The sequence below is a fragment of the Sus scrofa genome, chromosome 13, assembly GCF_054392235.1.
Source record: "Sus scrofa isolate SSC_HxYL_T2T_F1_AM1 chromosome 13, Sscrofa_HxYL_maternal_Yorkshire_Landrace_v2.0, whole genome shotgun sequence".
In the NCBI taxonomy this organism is placed as follows: domain Eukaryota; kingdom Metazoa; phylum Chordata; class Mammalia; order Artiodactyla; family Suidae; genus Sus; species Sus scrofa.
Window position 1 is genome coordinate 19093045 of NC_139395.1, and position 22193 is coordinate 19115237.

Sequence of the window (22193 nt, forward strand, 5' to 3'; positions counted from 1 at the left end):
AGCATCATCTTTCCTCTCTTTTTCCCCCCTCAGTGTACATGGCCCCTGCTATGATTTTGTAATTGACATGAACTTCACTGAAATCTCTGTCCTCTTGTTTTTATAATATATATAAAACTTTGGTTTTTTTTCTTTTTTTTCATTTGTACTTGTACGCCTCTAGATTGAATCTTATTAGATCATTACAAGTGAGTTCTTTATGGGCAAAGGCTGCTCTGGTTGGGCAGAGCAGCAGGTTGTTAGACAATTTAATTCGACCACAAAACACCAAGACTCAGAAAGCATGAATTTCCCCAAACTGCAAGGATATTTGGTATGAGAGTTCAGACTTGACCTAGTGTCCAGATTCCCAATGCAGGCTCCTTACAAGACCTCAGACACCACACTGTGAGGGACCACATGTGCCAAGTGATGCTAGTTAGAATCTGACATTTACTATGTAATGGCAACAGATCAGCCATTCCATATACTTAGCAAAAACTAACCTTGTTAGCCATACCTCTTAATACACTACAGCTTTATTTATTTTTCCTTATAAGTATCATCATTCCATGAACTTGTTCTCGAAAGCATTTTTAAACGGACTCCCTCCTCCTGCCAATTTCCTATGTCTCAGAAATATCAGTTTAAGGTCCTACCATTTGAGCAATTATCTTGATTATGTGTTCACTTGGTAGGATCCTGAATGTAAAAGAGGGGAACACTGTTTTTTTAGATACTTACGGTATTGTTTTCTCTTAAACCTTAGAGAAAAAAACTGATGATTGTAGAAGTGGCTTCAGTATACTCTACATTATATACCTTATTGAGATTAAAAATACTCTATTAAAATCACAGATTCCACTAATAACATTCATGAACTTAGTTATATAGAATTCTGCAGCTATAAGAGTGAATGATTCATATAAAGATCAACCATATTTAGCTAGGGAAAAATTACCAAGATTGATAGATTTAGATAACATATTCATTTTTCCTTTCAATTAAACCAAACAAATCACACAAGCAGAGAATTCAAAGATTTTAGCATTTTTTCCCACTCTGTATGACTGTAATAATTTCCAAAGCTGAGCAAAAGGACTTTACCTTAATTTTGTAGACCAAACTCATATACCTCATTGACCAGCAACTTCATTCTTTATTCCTTTTAGAGATATGTCATAATCCTGGTTATTTCATATTAAAAATATACACTTATAAAGCCTACATATACATAAAAGCAAACATGGGACTTTACATTTTTCACAGTCTGACTCCTAACTAAGCCTTACCAGAAAAAAAAGTTATCTTATGCATCAGAGAAATGAAAGACTATATTTCTGACACTTAATGAAATTTATTTGTATAGAGGAAATGACATATATTGTGTATTTCTGCATAAAATGGACATAGGCACAAGGAAAAATTATTTTAAATCAAGCAAAGAATAAATATAAGATATGCTCAAATGTTGAAGTCAGCAATCAAGGAAAGGACAGAAATCCTTTAGAATCAAAATGTACATTGAACTTAGAAGTCTATGTCGATCAGACAGAGCTCTGGCAATGGAATCCATAGACAGACTGACTCAAAGACAGTTTGACAACTGCCAACACGGCTGCTGGGAGTTCTGCCAAAGAACCAAAGGCTGGGATTACCACCCAATGCCTGGCATCCTCGCCCTTGTGTTTGAAGCTTTCTCTCTTCTACTTCATCCAATATTTTTGTTTGGCTCAAAAGCATCAAGGATTCACAGATTTTTTTAGATCATTAAATGTTCTTATTTTCAAGAAATATAACATTAGTTGTAAAAGAGCACACTTTTTCTCTGAAGTGTAAAGAAAATTTGGTAACTTTAAGTTCAAATAGAGAAGTTGGCATTAAAGTCTATTTAATTCTTTATTAGGTTAGGTTACTCTTCATCCACAAAATAAGAAATACATATTTATAATATGAAATGATTTAGTATTCCATTGCATTATATTATAACTCTGAGGAAACTGGTCTTTTTCACAGCTGTAATGTCTCGGTCTTCACATGGTCTCTGGGGCTCTACTTGGCTAAGTTGGCCCTTATGCGGGATACCAATGATCAGGAAGCCTGGTTATATAGAGAAGTAGTTGATCAACTACTTCTTTGAGTTATAAGGAGGATGGGAGGGCAGAATGACCTTCTGAGGGACAGGAGATGTGCATTCCGGTTTCTTATGGCAATGTCCTCTGAATTTGCCTGTGAGTTGCTAGTTAGTTCATGAGGTATATGAGTTTTGGCCTCAAACTCTAGGGAAATTCTTTCACTAGACAAATCATCTGCCTTTAGACAAATTCTATACTAGGAATTCTTGGAATCAGAAACCAATTTTTCACCCCACTTAAAACTGCACGCACATCCTACTTGGAAAGCTTACCTTTGGATCTCGAAGGAACAGAGCCTTAAGAATCAGTGAGTGAACATCCCCAATTAGCGGGTAATGCATCAGAAGGCCAAGACAAGTCTGGTAGTTACTAGAGATCACTAAATAAAAGGGGGAAAAAAAAAAAAAAACAATTGAGAAGCAATACGGTTTAACATATCTGCATTACTAAGAGAAACAAAATAACAGTTTAGATTCAAAGAAAGCAAACTGATAACTCAAGTGACCTGATAAAAGGAAATGGGGAGAAGGGATCGTTACCAGATAGTCTCTGGAGCAGGACACTGCACTGTTCACTGCAACCAAATATATATACTGGCATCATCCTCAGGTGGTGTTGGAAGGAAGAGCCTCAGATACAGATATGAGTGTGCATTTGCAATATAAATAAACTCTTAGAAGCATGCATATTTATTGCCATTTCTATGGCTGTATTTATTTAAACGTCTCAAGTTCTGTTGCATTGGAAATTAGTAACAAAAATCTTATGAATGGAAAAGAACCAGCTTCAACGTCTCATCAAATATTATTTACCCTCATTATTATGCTTCACAACTTACATATGTTACATTTATTTTTGTACATATAAATATTACATAATTCAACATTAAAGAGAATATAATTTCTTGCAATTTGTTTTTCTAAGGGTAACAAGAAATTTAGGAAGAATATCTATGTAGCATTTCTTGGGAGAGAAGTGTCAACATCTTAAGAGATGAGGCTAACTGTATTCCTTAGACCGTCATTTAAGTTTTTTCCAAATCAACTTAATTATGGCTGCAATTATTAAACACATCTTTTCAGGCAGGTCTATGTAAACTACTTCATTTCTTGGCAATCCATCTGCCACTGCTGTCACAGCCGCACCTATTAGCAATGCTTGTTTTGTAAGCCAGGCTGAAGGCCTCAGCAGCCCCTATTGTGAAGAAACTTTATAGCTGCAACTTCTTGTGATTGCAACTGAATCCTTTTCATTAATCAGAACAGCCAGTTGAAAAATATTCCATAGGAAAACAACTGAGATTCACTAGAAATAAAACAAAACAAACTGTCTGTGATCAGAAATACTCCTTGATGCTTATTTTTTTTTTTTCTTCTTCTTCTGTTGGAAACATCATTTCTTCTATACCTTCCCACCCTCTCCCCCTTTCTATGAACACTATGGAGAAAGGAGACAGGATTCTGCCAAATGAATAATTATAATCTATGTAAGGAACCACTTTATCATCTTCCTTTCCACTGCTGATCTGACAGCTTGTAATTTCATACATCTGCTTTCATCTGTAAAGTACTCACTTATCCTACCCTTTCTATATCTGTTCAGACTCTCTTTTCTTATTTGTTCATTTTAACATATTCACATTCAGTTACCTATTGTCTTTTTTACTCTAGAATGCAAAAACCTGGGGTAGTGAGAATAGTATTACATCTTCATGTCCAGTTTCCTTGCGATCTAACAAATAAATAAAACTTAATAATCAATTCATTTTATAACTCATAAAGTTATTTTCCCAAATTCTATAATGATCATATATCAGTAGCTGACCTAGGAAGAATTCCTGTATATGTGGTAAGACAGGAAGGAGAGTTTTGTGGAAATGGTTCTGGGTTTGGGATTCATCCTGGGCCACCAATTGCAAACCTTTCGCAAAGCTGCCTGGAGACAATGACATCATCTAGCGACTGATTTATACCTCAAAATCTGTTGGGAACAACCTCCCTGAGCTTTAGTCATTTGGAAACAACTTTCTAATTAAAAAAAACAAAAAACAAACAAAAAAAAAACAAAAACGTCTGCCTACTTCATTGATTCCAATAATTACTTGTTGAATCCTTAATCCATGACAGGCCCTGTTAGGAGGTGAGGCAGAGATGAACAAAACACACTCCTCACCCTGAATAAAATGAAAGTAGAGACGGGTAGACGTGTAACAACAAGCAGTTGTCAGTGCTACTACCAGCTCTAAGATGATACTGAATTGATGGAGGCTTTCAGAGACTAGGACCTAAACCAAGAACTTTACCTTCATTATCTCATTTAATTTCTATGACAATTTTACTATAAGGATACAATTATTATCCCTGTTTTAAAGATGAGAAAACTGATCCTTGGAAAGGTGAGGTCATCTGCCCCCATCACACAGTGATTTGGTAATGGGCCAAGATGTGAAATTCAGAAGACTAGTGGCAGGGTCAGGGCTCTAATATCTGGTTTTGTTTTTGAAAGGCTATTGTTTGGAAATTATTGCAAATAGAAAAATCAATTAATACTCTTGTGTAGTAGTTTTGAGCAGTTTGGAAGATCAGCGTAACCCAGTGTGTAAAATAGCCTGATATAGGTAGGCCTTTATTTGGAGGGATCAGAGCAACAATCCTATGCTATTACAACTTGACAAAACTTTCAAACTATGGGAAACTGTAAAATACATTTTACAAATGCAAATAAAATACAAAATACAAAATAAGGGAAGCTAAATAATGTATTAATATGCTACTTGCATAACAAATGAAGGAGCTAATTCTTTCTCCCATCCAGGCACCCATCCATCTGTCCAGTCACTGACTATAATGAATGTTTCCTGAGCATCTACTAAATCCCATGCCAGTAGCACTAGGGATATGACGGCGAACAATTCTGAACTGTGAAAGGTAGCAGAACATGTCACCCTGAAGTACAGCTGTAGGGGCTCAGGACGTGCTGTCTCCAAATATATCACTCTGGTATATTGATTATTTTGAGCTGTAGGCACCTGAAAACAGCAAATGCATGGAGAGGCTTCCTCTGCACTTCCCTCATCTCTAACTCCCCCAAAGACAAACGCTCCAAAAGGAATTCAACTGCCCTAAGACCCTCCAGACAAACTTTGTCACAAACTATCACACTTGTTACAAAGCAGGACTCTATGGGGACTTCCCGGAATAGGATCTCCCCCTTTCCCCCGACCATGTCTTCCACTGCCTCTTGTCTATAGAAAATCTTTAGTCGTCTAGTTCCAAAGAGTAAATTTAATCAAAGTGAGAAAAGACATAAAGAAGGGAAAATAGTCAAGCAAAACAAAATACTACTTTAGCCATTAAACAACATTAAGGATCTTTAGTTCCTGCTCAAGGGCTATAGATAATTCTGAGCCATGTCATTTGTGCTATTTTGCAGATACAGAAACCTCCACCAGGTGGAAGAAGTTAACTGTATGCTGCCTATAAGCACAGAGACCCCAGATCATTTAGAACCAGAAGGTTGATAACATTGACTGTCTATTACCTCACCACCAACCATCAGAAGAAATGTCCACAAGTTGATCATACAGCCACAGAAACCTCCCTCACCTGTCTTTAAAAACTTGCCCTAAAAGCCTTCAGAGAACTCAGGCCTTTTAAGCACAAGCTGCCTGGACTTCTTGCTCGGCTCCTGCAATGAACACTGCCCTTTCCTTCCTTCCACAAAACCCCGTGTCAATAGATTGGCTTCAGTGCGTGCAGCCAAGTGGATACAAGTTTGGTTCCGTAACAGACCTTCCATCTTTTTTTTTCTTGGAGCCCTTTCCTCTTTCCTCAAAATAATTTACTCTCGTCTAAGAGGTCAACATCGCCACCCCCCCCCTCATTAAGGTGGTATTTAATACTGAAATCTAAAGTCACCTCTTTGAGGGCTGTGCATTTTCCCCTGGGTATCTCCCATCCCATGAGGTATCCATGTTAATAAACTTGCTTATGTCTTGTCAATCTTGTTAAGGAATTTCAACTGAAAACCTAAATGGGCAGAGGTAGAGTTTTACCGATTGCCTACCCCCTGCCTTCAGAAAATGCCGTCCCTAATTTATTACTGAAAACTGTACTCCTAGAGCACTTCTAATTTGCAATTACATGTGCCAAGTATTAAATTTTGAATAACTGTGTTCAATATAGTGGGTGCAAGAGACTTATACAAGCTATTTTGAAAAGAAAATAGTAAGGAATCTGATAGAGTAAGAATTTAGTTTTGATTTTTACTGCAAATTTTTGTTGAACTTGAAAAACTTGAGTTTTTCCTTCTCCAGTGTTTATTCTATTAGAGCAGAGCAGTGACACAAGGAAAAAAAGTTTAAGACAAAAAAACGAAGAACAACAACAACAAAAAACCCGCACCGAGTTTTGCTGTCTATCTATGTTGGAAATGAAGGACGTATATGCTTTAAAAACAAAGTACTGAAGCCACACTCCAAAGAGCTTATTTAGTATCTAAAAAAACCTACTGAATTTGAAATTGGACAATCTAGATTAGATCTGGATTAGAATGCTGGCTAGTCATTTACCATGTGTGTGCATTTAGGCAAGCTGCTTTGCTTCCCTGAGCCTTTATTTCTCTCATTTCTAAACAGTGCGTGCTCTGTCTGCAGGGATTCTGTAAGAGCAGCACGGATGCAAGGCCCTGTGCCTCCCCATCTTGCTTGACTCTTGCTAACTGCACTCCATCCACAGGAAGCAGAGCTCAACTCCTTTGCCTCTACCTTTGAATGGCCTGCAACTGTTCTTGAGGGGTCTAAGAGAGTTGGTTTAGTTTCTCCAGAAGTCACAAACAGGAGCATGAGGAGATCGGTGAAGATAATCCGAGGCACGATTGCTCTGAGAAAGTTTGAAGCAAAGTGGATCTTTCACCTACATATAAGTCAAAGTTAACTATACATACAATTGTAATATCTTGAAGTGAAACATGAATTCAATTATTTAATTTCATATTTAGATATACCTTTTCATGGTAACAAAATGGACTAAGAACAACTTCCATCTCTACAATTAAAAAGAAAAAAAAAAAAAGACACTAAGCACAAACAAAGCACCTAACAAGTTGCCATAGACAACACCACCACCCGAGTCCTCCTGATGCCCCTAAGGAAGGCGATACCATCGCATCCACGTGATGGATGAGAAACGGCAATGTGGGTGGCTAAACACCTCAGAGGCCACGGGGCTCCTGAATGAGAGAGGCAGTGCTGTGCCCAGATCTGCGTGGCTAAAGCCTCTCCCCTCCCCCCTACGTCAAGGCTTTTTGTATTCCTGGCTGAGACTGTCAGGTCAGGGTTATCTGTGTACAGAGGTCAAGTTCAGATGGCAAACATGGCTGCTGAACACCAACTAAGTTGTGAACTACACAGAAGCCTCTAAGACACACTGAAAAAAGCCCTCCATTTAGAAGGTCGAGTATAGTAAATATTCAGACATATATGTAGGCACGTTTTCTTGTATTTAGCTATAAAAAGGCATATAAAACAAATAATCATGGATTAAATATAAAACAAAAATAATAAGCTCACAACAGCAAAAGAAAACCTTAAGGCTTTACCATAACATTATACCTCTCCACTGAACACAAAAGCAACGTGCATAGAAGCGTCTGCGAGGCAGCTGCACGCAGAAGGCAGTCAACAAATGCCACGTGCTCTGAGAAAGTACTGGGGCTATTACATGTAGGAAAATATGCCTAACTACCATGGGCAGTTTCTTCAACTATTTAAACACCCTTCCCATCTTCACTTTCCCAGTAACAAAATGACTACATACAAAATGAGATTTCAAATGGACCAGAAAACCAGGTAGGAGTAGAAAGTAAAATCATAAATAAAAACAACAAAGCTTTTGTTCTTTGCGGTCCCAAAGAAACCAAGTATAAAACATCATCACATCCTTCTCCACACAAAGGGAGGCTGTGGGGTGTTTAAGACCCTCACAGGATTTTGTCCTTCTAGGTTTTGCTCCCGATTACCACCCAACCACTGCCTCTCAGCGCACCATCAGTCATATGATAATGTGACTAGCTCTTATTTTAAATGTATCTGCTGACTGCTCACTTAAGAAGAGGAAGCTTTAACTCATCCTCAACTCAACCCTTTATTGACCTACATCACTCTTTGTCTCTCCCCCAAGAAGTTGTATTAAAATTTGGGCTAAAACAATTTTTAGTGTTTTCATTTTTTTAACCAGGCAAATGTTATCCCAGCTGAACAATACAGTATTATCGTGACCACGCCTCCTTTCTTGCATAGCCTGATTCCTTTCCTGGAGTTTATAACTGCCCTCTTTTTCATTTGCGTTGCTGTGCATGTATTTAACATTAATATAATCTTAAAAGTTCTCCTAGTCATATAAATTTCCTCTTAATACTTTAAACAATTTTAGATGTTTTGACAGAAGAAATTTTTTTTGAGGAAATTGCTCCTGATGCCTCTTGCCTGCACCCTCATCTTGGGATGGTCTATATCTCTTGCTAGTGTTTTATCCCTATTTCTTAGAGTACCCAGCTGCTTTCTTTCTTGCTTTACTCCCTCATTTTGGTGGAGCTCATCCCTCCAAAAGCTTTATGCACAGAACATGAATTTTTTAGAGACTTCTCTGTTTGAAAGATTTTATTCTGACATTAATTGATAATACCAGTTAGGTACAGAATTCCTGGTTGGAAATACTTTTCCTTCAGAACGTTAAGACCACTGTTCCAGAGTGTTCTGGCTTCCAGTTGAAAAGCCTCAAACTATTCCAATTCCTAATCCTGTGATCTGTTTTCTCTTCCCTCACTTTGTTCTGTAAATTGACGAGGAACACTCAGATCTGCATGTATTTTCATATATAATAGGTCCTTTCAATTTAGAAACTCAAGTTTTTTATTGAGCTAGAAACTTCTCTTTGTTTCTCTGATGATTTTCTTTTATTATTTTCACTTTGTTATTTCTTTCTGTTTTCCTTCCTTCCCTCCTTATTTTTTAAATTAAAGAAATCCCATCAGCCAAGAAGAAACCCCATAAAATACTGGACATTGGATCTCCTGGCCCAGTCATCTCATTTTCTTTCTTATTTTCTGTTTCATGTGTTTCTTTCTGGGATACTTCTTTAATTTTATATTCCAACCACCTATTTTCAAGATATTTTCATTTTCAATTGCTCTTTTTCCTTTGGGTGATGTGTTTTCCTAGCTCTCTGAGAAGTTTTCTCCTCCCTGCGCAGTCTCTGTGGTCTCCAAGTTTCTTTTGTCCTGGTTGCTTGTTTAGATTTCTGCTTTCATGTTGATGCTCCCCTCGAACATGTGATGGTTTGGGGCTCTCTGCTCCTGTGTAAGAGTGGGGTAGCACAAAGGCATCTGGAAGACAGCTGTGTGCACACAGATGGGTGGGCGTGTTAACACTGGGGGTCGACACAGGTCATTCTTGGGCAATCCCTGAGCCTTTTCTCTTGTGCTGATTAGATTCTCCCAGATAAGATTCTCTCAAACGTCTGCCTGAAGGGAGACAATCTAGCCTCAGTGTCCTGAGAAAGAAGGGTGGTACTTCAATAGCCACTGAAATTCCCAGTCCCTGGTTCAGGGATTCTCCACTTTACTGTTTCCAGAGGTAAGGCCTAGTGATCTGGGTGTAACTGCTTTTTAAACAGACTTTCAACCAGTTCTCATTTTTTTTTTTTTAGCCTTAATTCTTTCCTTCCCTCTGCCAATTTCTATACTTTGAGGAATTTTATGGGTTACTTCTTGGCTTTCTCCATTATTAGTTTTGTATTTAGTTTCTTGGGTCTTGTGTCACTCATACAAATGTTTTTCTGCTTCCAAAATTGCTGTAATCTCCTTCCTAATTCTCTGTGTGCTATGGGTTTATGCTATCTCAAAGGGGTTTCAGAAGCAATGGGGATAAACACAGGATCTTAATATAAAACTTCATGTCTGATATCCTTAAGCACTTTGATGAGATTTCTACTTAGCATATGAGCAGGTGAATTGAAGGGGAAGAAAAAAATCTCGGTAAGGAGGCAACTGGATGAAGGAAGCTGGGGAAATAAGTAGCCTGGAAGCAAAGATAGCCATCTTCCTTTCTCTATTCATCAGAGACAATTACCCCAGTCAGCTTGCAGACTATTCATATTCTCCTTTGACAGCAGCACATGGATGTGGAATCTTGAGTGTTCTAGGGTAAGACTCCAGTGATCCATGTAATTTTGATGGATTTTGCCCATAAGAGGTGTCCTAGAGTTCCTGAATGCATCTGTCATATTGCTTTCTAGGGCAACAGAAAAATGTGGAGTGGGAGTACATACACAGAAGTGTTAAGACTATGGTACGAGGAGATAAGACCCTTTATAGAGGGCCAGAATGGGGTATCAACCATTAATTTTTTGTTCTTATTGTTTTTGACCACACCTGTGGCATGTGGAAGTTCGTGGGCAAGGGATCGAACCTACGCCACAGCAGTAACCAGAACCATAGCAGTGACAATGCCAGGTTCTTAGTCTGATGTGCCACCAGGCCTCAAGTATTAATTCTGAACATGGTATAGAATTTCAATAGGAAATTCCCCTTTCATATCTCTATTGCTACATTTGGGTAAATTAAAGTTATTTTGAGGAAGATATTAAAATGACAATGTGACACAGTACAATGGCCCAAATCCAAAACACTGACACCAAAAATATTGGTGGCAATGTGGAGCAACAAGACTTTTCATTCGTCACTGACGGGAATGCAAAAGTGGTACAGCCATGCTGGAAGGCAGTTATGTGCGATTTTTAGTCCAGCCATTGGCAATTAGAAAGGTATGATAGCTAATTTTGTTTTCAACTTGACTGACCTAAAGGATGCCCACATAGCAGGTAAAACATTACTTCTGGGTGTGTCTGAAAGAGTTCACCACTGGATTCAGGAGACTGAGTGGCGACTCCCCCTACCAGTGAGTAGGCGTCATCCAGTCTGTGGGGAACTCAAATGGATCAAAAAAAGAAAAGGGTGAATTCTCTCTCCTGGAGCCAGAATGTCCATTTCTTCCTGCCCATGGATACTGAAGTTCCTGGTTCCCAGGCCTTTGCACTCTGGGACTTACACCCTCAGCCCCCTGGTTCTCCGGCCTTCACTACTGGACTGAATTACACCATTGGTTGCCCTGGTTTCCGGCTTGCAGACAGCCAATTGTGGGGCTTCCAGGCCTCCATACTGTGTGAGCCAATTCCTGGAAGAAATCTCTTCTTATGTGTTTCTCTCTCTATATATATCCAACTGGTTCTTCTCTGGAGAAGTGTACTTTCAAAGGCTTTCTCTGCCAGGCCTGGCCAGGGAGAAGTGCCCTCCTCATACCAGACGTGGGAGTATGTTGTACTCTCTGAAAGGAGCTGCAATCAAGTTCTCAGGCCAAGTTATTTGGTCCTGATCTTGACATATTTATACTCCTAGCCTTGGATTCATTCCTGGATCTCTCTTTTTTTTTTTTTTTTTGGTCTTTTTGTCTTTGTTGTTGTTGTTGCTATTTCTTGGGCCGCTCCCGCGGCATATGGAGGTTCCCAGGCTAGGGGTCTAATCGGAGCTGTAGCCACCAGCCTACGCCAGAGCCACAGCAACGCGGGATCCGAGCCGCGTCTGCAACCTACACCACAGCTCACGGCAACGCCGGATCGTTAACCCACTGAGCAAGGGCAGGGACCGAACCCGCAACCTCATGGTTCCTAGTCGGATTCGTTAACCACTGCGCCACGACAGGAACTCCTGGATGTCTTTATATGAGGCCCTGGGCAGTGGTCCTCTTTAGGTGCTTCTGCTAAGTCCTCCTGAAGGGGGCAGAAGGAGGAAATCTTGAAGACGTTCTTCCTCATTTGACTCAGTACCAGTATTTTTCCACTTCTCGTCTTTTCACCTCCCCACCCACCCTCTGCCACTGACATCCCTACCACCTTGGGGCTCCCTTAACCCCACGTTCACGGTGATCACCTGACCCTCCACCATTAAGCCCTTCCACAGGTAAAATGGAACAAAGGGATGTGGCAGTTTCTCCAGTTTTTGACCCTTGCTGATTATGTCACCACAGTAAATGATTAAAGGCTTAACTCTTTCATTTTTGATTTGTTGTTTTAATTGGCCACTCTGATACCTAGAAGCTCAACTCTCTCTCCTGCCCATCTCCTGAGCTCCTGACATTTTCCATATAATCCAGCCATCATACCCCTTGGTGTTTACCCAGTTGAAATGAAAACTTATGTCCACACAAACACCTGCACACTGATATTTATAGCAGGGTTATTCACAGTTACCAAAACTCAGAAGCAACAGAGATGTCCTTCAGTAGGAGAGTGGATAAACTGTGGTACATCCTGACAATGGAATATTATTCTGTGCTAAAAAGAAATGAGCCATGACAGGCATGTAGAAAACTTAAATGCCATATGAATAAGTGAAAGCAGCTAATCTGAAAAGGCTGTATTCTGTATGATTTGACTATATATCTCATTCTGGGAAAGGTAATACTATAGAGACAACTAAATGATCGGTGGTACTTATGGATTAGAGGGGACGAAGGGGTGAACGGGTGGAGCACAGAGGATTTTTAGGGCAGGGAAATCACTCTGAATTATACTACAATGGTGCATACATGTCATTATACATTTGTCCAAAACCACCGAATGCCCAACACCAAGAGTAAAGTAAACCTTAGACTGGGAGTGATGTTGATGTGACGGGGCATGTTCACCAGGTGTAACCAATGGGCTGCCGTGCTGAAGGATGCGGATATACAGTGGGCTGGGCATGTGTCGGGGCCCGGGGTACGAGGGAGGCTCTCTGTACTTTCCACTCAATTTTGCTGTGAGCCTAAAAATTCTCAAAAAAAAAAAAAAATAGTCTGTTTTATAAAAACTAACAAACAAACAAAACCTAAACATCAAAAAAGAAAAAAGACAGGAAGTTCCCTTGTGGTGCAGCAGGTTAAGGATCTGTAGTTGTTGCAGCTGTGGCACAGGTCACAACTGTGGCATGGGTTTGATTGCTGGCCTAGGAACGTCCACATGCTGTGGGTGCAGCCAAAAAAACTGGTCTGTAAGTCTATGTTAGCGGAATTTTAAAAGATTCTAAAACTAAAAAATAAAGTAATACAAATGGCACATTTGTAATCCAAAAGGTACATTAACATAAGCATCTACATCTGAGATGGTCTTAAAAATGACTGACAACATGAAATGTCTGAGAAGGAAATAACTGGCAGTTAGAAACTGCTTAAACAGTTCTTCAACAATCAGACCCCCTGTCTGGGCTTTGATACAAACTCTGTAGTACATCACTGTGTGATCTGAGTCTTGTGTCTAGTCCCTGAGGTAAGGTGAGGCTTTTCCAAAAAATACCAATACATTCAATGTGTAGTTGAAATAAACTGCATTTTGACATCAGTATAATGTTGCACATGCTCTTAATGAGAAAATAGAGAAATAAAAATTCTGGGGTAGGACAGATGGAAACACTGGCAAACAGACAGATAGTGGCTGAGCAATCAGTGGAGATCTAACATGAAATAAAAAGGAATGTCATTTTAAACCATGAAGATGACATACCTGCCACACCAGGCTAGGCCAAGAAATGACTAGAGAGACCCCTACAGAAAACCCAGGAAAATTACAGTGCTCTGCCATGTGGATGCTGGCTGAAAAAACAAGGCAGGAAGTGGGCAGAAGTGCCAAGAGGAAACTTTTCCATTTACAAAGTGTTCAGAGAGAAAGTCAATTAAAAGAGACAATAAGCATTTGAGAGATATTTTATGGTTAGGAAAATCTACTGTTAAATGGATTTGATTAGAGTGTTTTAGGTATTAATGCAATTTGGAAGACAAATAAAAGGCTATGTTACTTTGTAAATTACAGAAAACATTCTCCTTTGATGCCAGTAAAAAACAAAAGTTTGCATAAATTTTAAGAAAAGATATGAAAAATTTTAGATAATTTAAAAGTAGACAATGCTTTCTTTAAAAAGCCACATGGAGGAGTTCCCGGTGTGGCTCAGAGGGTTAAGATAGTGTTCGTGAGTATTCTTGTTCTATCCCTGGCCTCACTCAGTGGGTTATGGCTCTGGCATTGCAGCAAGCTTTGGTATAGGCTGGCAGCTGCAGCTCCAATTCAACCACTAGCCCAGGAACTTTCAGATGCTGCAGGTATGGCCATAAAAAAACAACAAAAAAAACAAAACCTCTTTAAGGTAGTTCCCACTGAGGCTCAGCCAGTTACAAACTTGACTAGCATCCATGAGAATATGAGTTTGATACCTGGCTTCACTCAGTGGGTTAAGGATCCAGTGTTGCTGTGAGCTGTGGTGAAGGTCACCAGATGTGGCTTGGATCCCCCATTGCTATGGTGTAGGCTGGCAGCTGCAGTTCAGATTTGACCCCTAGCCTGGGAACTTCCATATACCTTGGGCGCAGGCCTAAAAAGCAAAAAAAAAAAAAAAAAAAAAAAAAAAAGAAACAAAAAAGAAAAGAAAAAAGGCCAATTGGAAAAGTTTCTGGTGCTTGTCCTCTCTCAGAAATCCATGCCACTCTTATCCCCAGTCTCCTAGGCACCCTTCTGGCTGAGACCACCCCCAGTACTACCTGAGTACATGAAAAGGCTTCAGGTGCTTTTGAGAAGAGCTATAACCCTGGTCCTGGTCCTACAATGTGGTTGAGAAGATGTGACTCTCACATGCACAGGAAGGAACCACATAGGATAGAGCACAATTAAGTGTATACTGAGTGATATCAATTAAAATCTTATAAGACTGAAAAAGTGAGAGATCAGTGAGGGCCAGCATAATTGGGGAAGGTTAGGGGAAAAGCTACTTTGCCCTAGGTGTGGAAATAGGAGAAAGATTTAGGTAGAAAGAGCCATGCGAAGGAGGGAACCACATTAGTGATTTACAGTATGAAGTTGGTCAGTTAAAAAAAAATGTGATGAGGAGTTCCCGTCGTGGCTCAGTGGTTAACGAATCCGACTAGGAACCATGGGGTTGCGAGTTCGATCCCTAGCCTCACTCAGTGGGTTAAGGATCCCGCGTTGCTGTGAGCTGTGGTGTAGGTCGCAGACTCCGCTCAGATTCCACGTTGATGTGGCCGTGGCGTGAGCTGGCGGCTATAGCTGCAACTGGATCCCTAACCTGGGAACTTCCACATGCCTTGGGTGCAGCCCTAGAACAGTCAAAAAAAAAAGTGTGATGAGAGTTTGGCTGTTTTATACTCTAACAGGAGTAATGGTTCCTGATTACATTTCCTTATCTCCTAACCTTTATTTTTGTACATAATCCATATAATCCAGCAAAAAATCCAAAAAGCAGAGTTCCTGTCGTGGTTCAGCAGAAATGAATCTGACTAGCATCCATGAGGACACAGGTTCGATCCCTGGCCTCACTCAGTGGGTTAAAGATCCAGCGTTACGGTGAGCTACAGTGTAGGTTGCAGACATGGCTCAGATCTGATGTTGCTGCGGATGTGGTATAGGCTGGCAACTACAGCTCCAATTCGACCCCTAGCCTGGGAAACTAAAAAGACAAAAAAAAAAAAAAAAAAAAAAAATTCCAAAAAGCACTTCTTATAACACACAAGAAAGTAGAAGTGTTTCTAGCTGGACTGAAATGTTTGAGAATAATTCTATGCATAATAATTCTGCTATGTATCTTCGGAAAAGCAAAAGTTTTGTTTAAAGAGTAGCCATTTGACCATCATTCCAAAGGTTAAATTTTAAAATCTGTAGATGAGATTTGTATTGTTCTTTTACCTACCATGAAACCTTTTCTTAATAAAATGAAGGCATGGTTGGAGGGATGGACCAGGCGATGTGAGGACCAGTGTGCCTGTCACCAGCTCTGTGACCCGGGGCTGCCTCCCTAACCTCTAAACAGGAAGGTTGGGCTCCATTTCTGAGGCCTCATAAAGAATGTGCTGTTTATAAGAAATATATTAAGTGGTTGAATATTATACTTGTCTGCCTGAATTACTTTCAAAGAGAATGAAAGTGTTGTTCAAAGTGAATAAGTACATTACAGCAGAAATTGACAGAACATTGTAAATCAACTATAATAAAAAATTTTTTAATTAAAAATAAAAAAAGAAACTTCTGAGGACACTTTTGTTAAAAATAAATATGAGATGCTGACAGCAGTGAAATGGGTAGAATAAGAACTAAGCAAGGACACTGGGATCTAGCCTCACACACTGGGTGTGATTATTTTAAACCACTTAACTGCCAGGGACATTGTATTAGTTTGCGAGGGCTGCTCTAAAAAAGTACCAAAACCGGGTGGTCTAAAACTACAGAAATCTGTTGTCCAACAGTTTCAGAGTCTAAAAGTCCAAAATCAAGGTGTTGGCAGGGCCATGGTCCCTCTTAAGCCTGTGAGGAAGAATCCTTCCTGCCTCTTCCAGCTTCGAGTGTTGGCAGGGTTTGCTCTTTCGAGGGCTCTCGGGGACAGTCTGTCCTGTGCTTTCTTTGCAGCTTCTGATGACGGCTAGAAACCTATTCCTTGGTTTGTGGATGCATCACTTGAACCTCTGTCCTGTCTTCACATGGCATTATTCTCCCTGTGTGTCTTCATGCTCTCTTCTCTCTGTGCATGTTTTCTCCTTATAAGGGCACAAGTCCTACTGCATCACAGCCCCGTCCCCACCTCAGTACAACCTCATCCTGACTAATTACATTTCCAACAGCCTATGGCCAAATAAAGTCATATTCTGAAGTACTAGGGGTTAGGACTTCAACACATTGTTTTGGGAGTTTTGTTTGTTTGTTTGTTTTTCTAATGGCCGCACCCATGGCATATGGGAATTCTCAGGCTAGAGGTCAAATGCAAGCTGCAGCTGTTGGCCTATACCACAGCCACAGCAATGCCAGATCTGAGCTCTGTCTGTCACACCACGGCTCGCAGCAACGCCGTATCCTTAACCCACTGAGCCAGGGCCAGGGATCAAACCCACATCCTCATGGATCCCAGTCAGGCTGGTAACCTGCTGAGCCACAGTGGGAACTCCTCAACACATTATTTTGTTGCCTACAATTCAATCCATAGCCAGCCTCATAATCTGTCCCTGTAAAATCAGGGTTTTGGACTAGATGCAGACTCTTGTTAACTTTTTTTTTTTTTTTTTTTGGTGGGTTACATATTCCTTTGAGAAGATGATGAAAGCTATATACCCTTGACTTGGGGAAATGTACACCTAATTCGTCCTTTTGCCTCAGGACGGTCACAGGCCTGCTGAAGCCCTCCACTGAACCCCTAGGAGGTTTGGGCCCCAAGTAAGGAGTGCTGTCATTGAAGGAACAGCCTTCCTTCAGTGTTTCAGGATTTGGACAGTGGAGAATGGCAAACGACCCAGCTTCCTCTTCTTCTTGACCCTGGCCCAAGACAAACACTCATCTATTTAATTAGTACTACCTTCCCAGGTATTCTGCCAGACGCTATTCTGTGTCTTTGTCCTGCCACTCTTCTCCCTCCCAATCCTTTGTTTTTTAAATTTTTATTTATTATTATTATTTTTTTAATTACTCAAATGAATTTATCACATCTGTAGTTGTATAATGAGGAGCAATGCCTTTCCCTTTGAGCCTAATCCACCTCATCACTGGATCGTGAGCTGCATCTTCCGATCTGGTCTGGTGAGCACAGCTGGGAAAAACATGACCTTGAGGCTGGTGCAACTGTCCACTGCGTCTCTGCAGGTGCTTCAACAACTTGCCAGGCTCGTCCTGGATCTTGGGCAGCCACTCTCTTTTACTCGGCCCAGGCACCCTCTCCGAAGCCCCAGCCCGGTCTTGCCCTCTTCGTAGTAGACAGCCTAGTTTTGTGCTTTATCAGGCACAGATGGCCTCCACTGTCTGCCTCCACCTGTTATCTGGTCTCCTTCTGAAACCTGCCTGGTGCTGCCTCCCAGGACAAGCATCTGTCTTTCATTCCTGTTTCACGGCCAGGCTTCCAAAGGACTCCTGATCTCGTGCCTCTGCCTCTAGGCCCTTGTTTCTTCAGTAGTTTTCCTTCAAAAAAGATGTGTTGGGAGGATGGCTATGCACCAGGCTCTGCTCTAGATGCTAGGATACCTACCAGAGGGAAACCAAGACAGACACAATCCTGTCCTTCGCTGAGGGGCAGAGGAGTGGGCATGAAGAACAAAAAATAAACCGGAAAAAAACTCTACTAGAGAAGATAACTTATCTTTTCATAGATCCCATCCATGGAACAAGAGGTAAAAACTAGTGCTGATCCTCAAGGGAAGCGCTCAGGCTGGCTTGAGACAGAGCCTCCCCATCATTCTCCCTACTTCTGGATGCCCTGTCTTCCTCGAAAGCAGCTGACCAACCTCCTTCGCCTCCCCGACGACCTCTAGTTGCATCTCTCTTCCTCCCTTGCTCATTAACTTTAAAGATTACTCTGCAATCTTCTCTGCATTCTTAGCTGAAAATGTAATGCCTACATAAAACAAAAAAAAAACCAAGGCTACTACAGTTCTTAGCTGCCCAGTTATTCTTCAACCCACCACAATCCAGCTTCTGCTCCAAGAGGCCACTAAATCCACTAGTGCTGATCCTTTTTTGGCCACACTCTTGGCACATGGACGCTCCTGGGCCAGGGATCAAACCTGAGCCACATCTGTGACCTACACCACAGGGGCAGCAATGCCAGACCCTTAACCCACTGTGCCACAGTGAGAACGCCTCAAGATTTCCTTAATCTACTATTTTTCCCCGACACATGCACCTAGACACATGCACCTACATGTTCACTGCAGCACTATTCACTATAGTCATAACCTCTTATCTGATTTCCTTGCCTCAGGCTTGTCTCCTCCAAGTCTTATTTCCACGCTACTGCCGGAATGATCTAAAACCGAGCACACTTCCACTCTGGACATTCCAGTAGTTTCCTGTCCTCCAGGATAGGGACCTTCCCCATGATCCCATTCCTGTTTGCTTCTTCAGTCTCATAATCTCTTAGTCACTCTTTCTGTGCTCCGAGGACACCAGACAGCTTGTAGACAGACAGACACACACACACACACACACCCCCTCCCACTATGCTTTCTCCAACTTCCAAGCCTTTGTTCATGCTGTTCTTTCTGCCTGGAGTGCAGATCCCTTACTTTGCTGGCCAAGGTCTACAGCATTTTCTCTATCCCTCGGAGGCTGCTGAGAGGGGAGCTGAGTGCCCCTCCTGCAAATGTTCATACTGCTCATCCAGACCTCAACCACAGTACCAGATACATTAGCTTGAAATTATTTACATCACTCTTTCCTACTAGTTGGTAAACTTGAGGACAGAGGCAGTGCCCCTTACATACTTAATAAACAGTCATCCTATTTTTAGGAAATGTCATCCACTGTTATGGATTTTAACAAGCAAATTAAAATAACTTTGCCTTAATACTGAAATAAATAATTCCATTACCCGTGCATTTTTCCACTTGTCCCTATGTGTTTTTTATAACATTATCAGTGCAGGGATTAAAAAAACTTATAAAGGCTTTAGTTGCCAAAAATTGTAAGCTTCATGAAATTGATTTTAAAAAGTAGATCTTGCAAAGGAAACCAAAGAGAAAATAAAAGACAACTTACAGAATGGGAGAAAATAGTTTCAAATGATGCAACCGACAAGGGCTTAATCTCTAAAATATACAAACAGCTTATACAACTCAACAGCAAAAAAAGCCAACAACCCAATGGAAAAATGGGCAAAAGACCTGAATATACATTTCTCCAAGGAAGATATACAGATGGCCAATAAGCACATGAAAATATGCTCAACATCGCTGATTATTAGAGAAATGCAAATCAAAACTACCGTGAGATACCATCTCACACCAGTCAAAATGGCCATTATTAATAAGTTCAAAAATAATAAGAGCTGGAGGGGGTGTGGAGAAAAGGGAACCCTCCTGCACTGTTGGTGCAAGTGTAAGCTGGTACAACCACTATGGAGAACAGTATGGAGGTACCTTAGAAAACTATACATAGAACTACCATATGACCCAGAAGTCCCACTCTTGGTCCAGAAATGGAGGTACCATATCTGGACAAAACTTTCCTTAAAAAAGACACATACACCTACATGTTCACTGCAGCACTATTCACAATAGCCAAGACATGGATACAACTCAAATGTCCATTGACAGATGACTGGATTAGGAAGATGTGGTATATGTACACAATGGAATACTACTCAGCCATAGAACAGAACAAAATAATGCCACTTGCAGCAACATGGATAGAACTAGAGACTCTCATCCTGAGTGAAGTAAGTCAGAAAGAGAAAGACGAATACCATATGATATCACTTATATCTGGAATCTAATATAAGGCACAAATGAACCTTTCCACAGAAAAGAAACTCATGGACTTGGAGAATAGACTTGTGGTTACCAAGGGGAAGGGGGAGGGAGTGGGAGGGATGGGGTGCTTGGGGTTAATAAATGCAGACTATTGCCTTTGGGATGGATTAGCAATGAGATCCTGCTGCGGAGCACCGGGAACTATGCCTGGTCACTTATGATAGAGCATAATAATGTGAGAAAAAAGAATGTATGCATGTATATGTAACTGAGTCACCATGCAGTACAGCAGAAAACTGACAGAACACTAAACCAGCTAATGGAAAAAAAATTTTTTAAATAACTATTTTAATAAATAGATAAAAAGTAGATCTTAGTATAGGAAACAGGAAAATTAAATTTAAAATATAGTTATGATGTGCCTAAGTTAGGAAAGAGTAAATACTTTATTGTTTAAGACTACAGAAAACCAGAATACATTTTGATAGTTGTTTGACTTAGAAAAAAATTTTTTTTTTTTTGTCTTTTTTTTAGGGCTACATCTGTGGCATATGGAGGTTCCCAGGCTAGGGGTCCACTTGGAGCTTTAGCCACTGGCCTGTGCCAGAACTACAGCAATGAGGGACCTGAGCCATGTCTGAGACCTACATCACAGCTCATGGCAACGCCAGATCCTTAACCCACTGAGTCAGGCCAAGGATCAAACCCATGTCTTCATGGATGCTAGTTGGGTTCGTTAACCACTGAGTCACGAAGGGAACTCCAAATTTTTTAAAAATAGTATCCAAAAGCATTTTTTTAATGAAGAGGTTTCTCATTCCTTTTGTTTTTTGTTACTTACATTTTATAAAAATAATACTACTTTACAATGGGAGATTAGTACTGAATAATTATAAAATCTAGTATCCCTCAAATCTACCCAAACATCCTTCTCTGCTTTCCAGATGTTTCCTCTTATGGTTTCCATGTTCTTATTTGATGAGCTCTGGCTCAGAAAGAAGGAACTTTTCACTCTGTATGTCAAAACCCAAACTATCTGACCTTCAAGGCACAGACAAAAACCACAAGTTTTGGATTAATATGTGCTCCTGTCACTTATTCACTGAAGCAATTTGGGGAGAATTAAAAAAAGTATAATCTAAAATTTAAAGAATATTATTAGCGTCACCAGAGGCATTGCAAGAGCATCTGGCACAAGTGGGATTCAATGAACAAATAAAGAGAACCACAGAGCAATTCAACCGTCAAGATTATGGATGACTCCAAATAGTTTATGTGCTTCTGACGAAGTCCTACTCTTATGCTAGTTCCTTCTTTCTACTTCATCATCACTTTGCACAATCTTTTCTAATTGTATTTTTGGCTTGCAAATCTTGTTTTGTGAACTGTGATTATTTTTCTGAAAAGGAAAACAATTTGAGGCATCTTGAAATTTAAAACATACTCTGCTGTCTTCTTTAAACTGAGGATTATCAGATTACTCGAAAAAGGGAAAGGCACTGACTTTCCCACTCGGTAACACCGTAAGGTAGATTTGAGTAGATGGGAACACAGCTACCATTTGGCACTCCGCTGAGAAATGCATTCGGCCAAAATATAACCGAGAAGTTAAAATATCTTTAAATGTAATATTTATTTTTTATAGGCAAGTTGTCAATACTGTAAAAACAGCTCCAATCTCTTAAGAAATATTCGTGAATACTCCCTACCTGTCAGAAGGTGGAGCTCTAAACATATCTGAAATACTGGCTTTTCATATA

The 22193-nt window shown here is 40.3% G+C and overlaps 1 protein-coding gene across 29 annotated transcripts in view; it reads right to left on the minus strand.

Annotated features, from left to right (window-relative positions):
* The window catches only part of TBC1D5 (TBC1 domain family member 5), a 543840-nt gene that overhangs the window by 125528 nt on the left and 396119 nt on the right, over positions 1–22193 (minus strand). For all 29 annotated transcript variants that reach the window (XR_014825087.1, XR_014825088.1, XR_014825086.1 and 26 more), the window contains one exon: positions 2387–2493. Coding sequence is in view for 23 of the 29 variants with exons in the window: in XM_021069679.2 (XP_020925338.2) it covers positions 2387–2493 (107 nt within the window). In the remaining 6 variants the exon portion in view is untranslated. The remainder of the gene's footprint in view (positions 1–2386; positions 2494–22193) is intronic.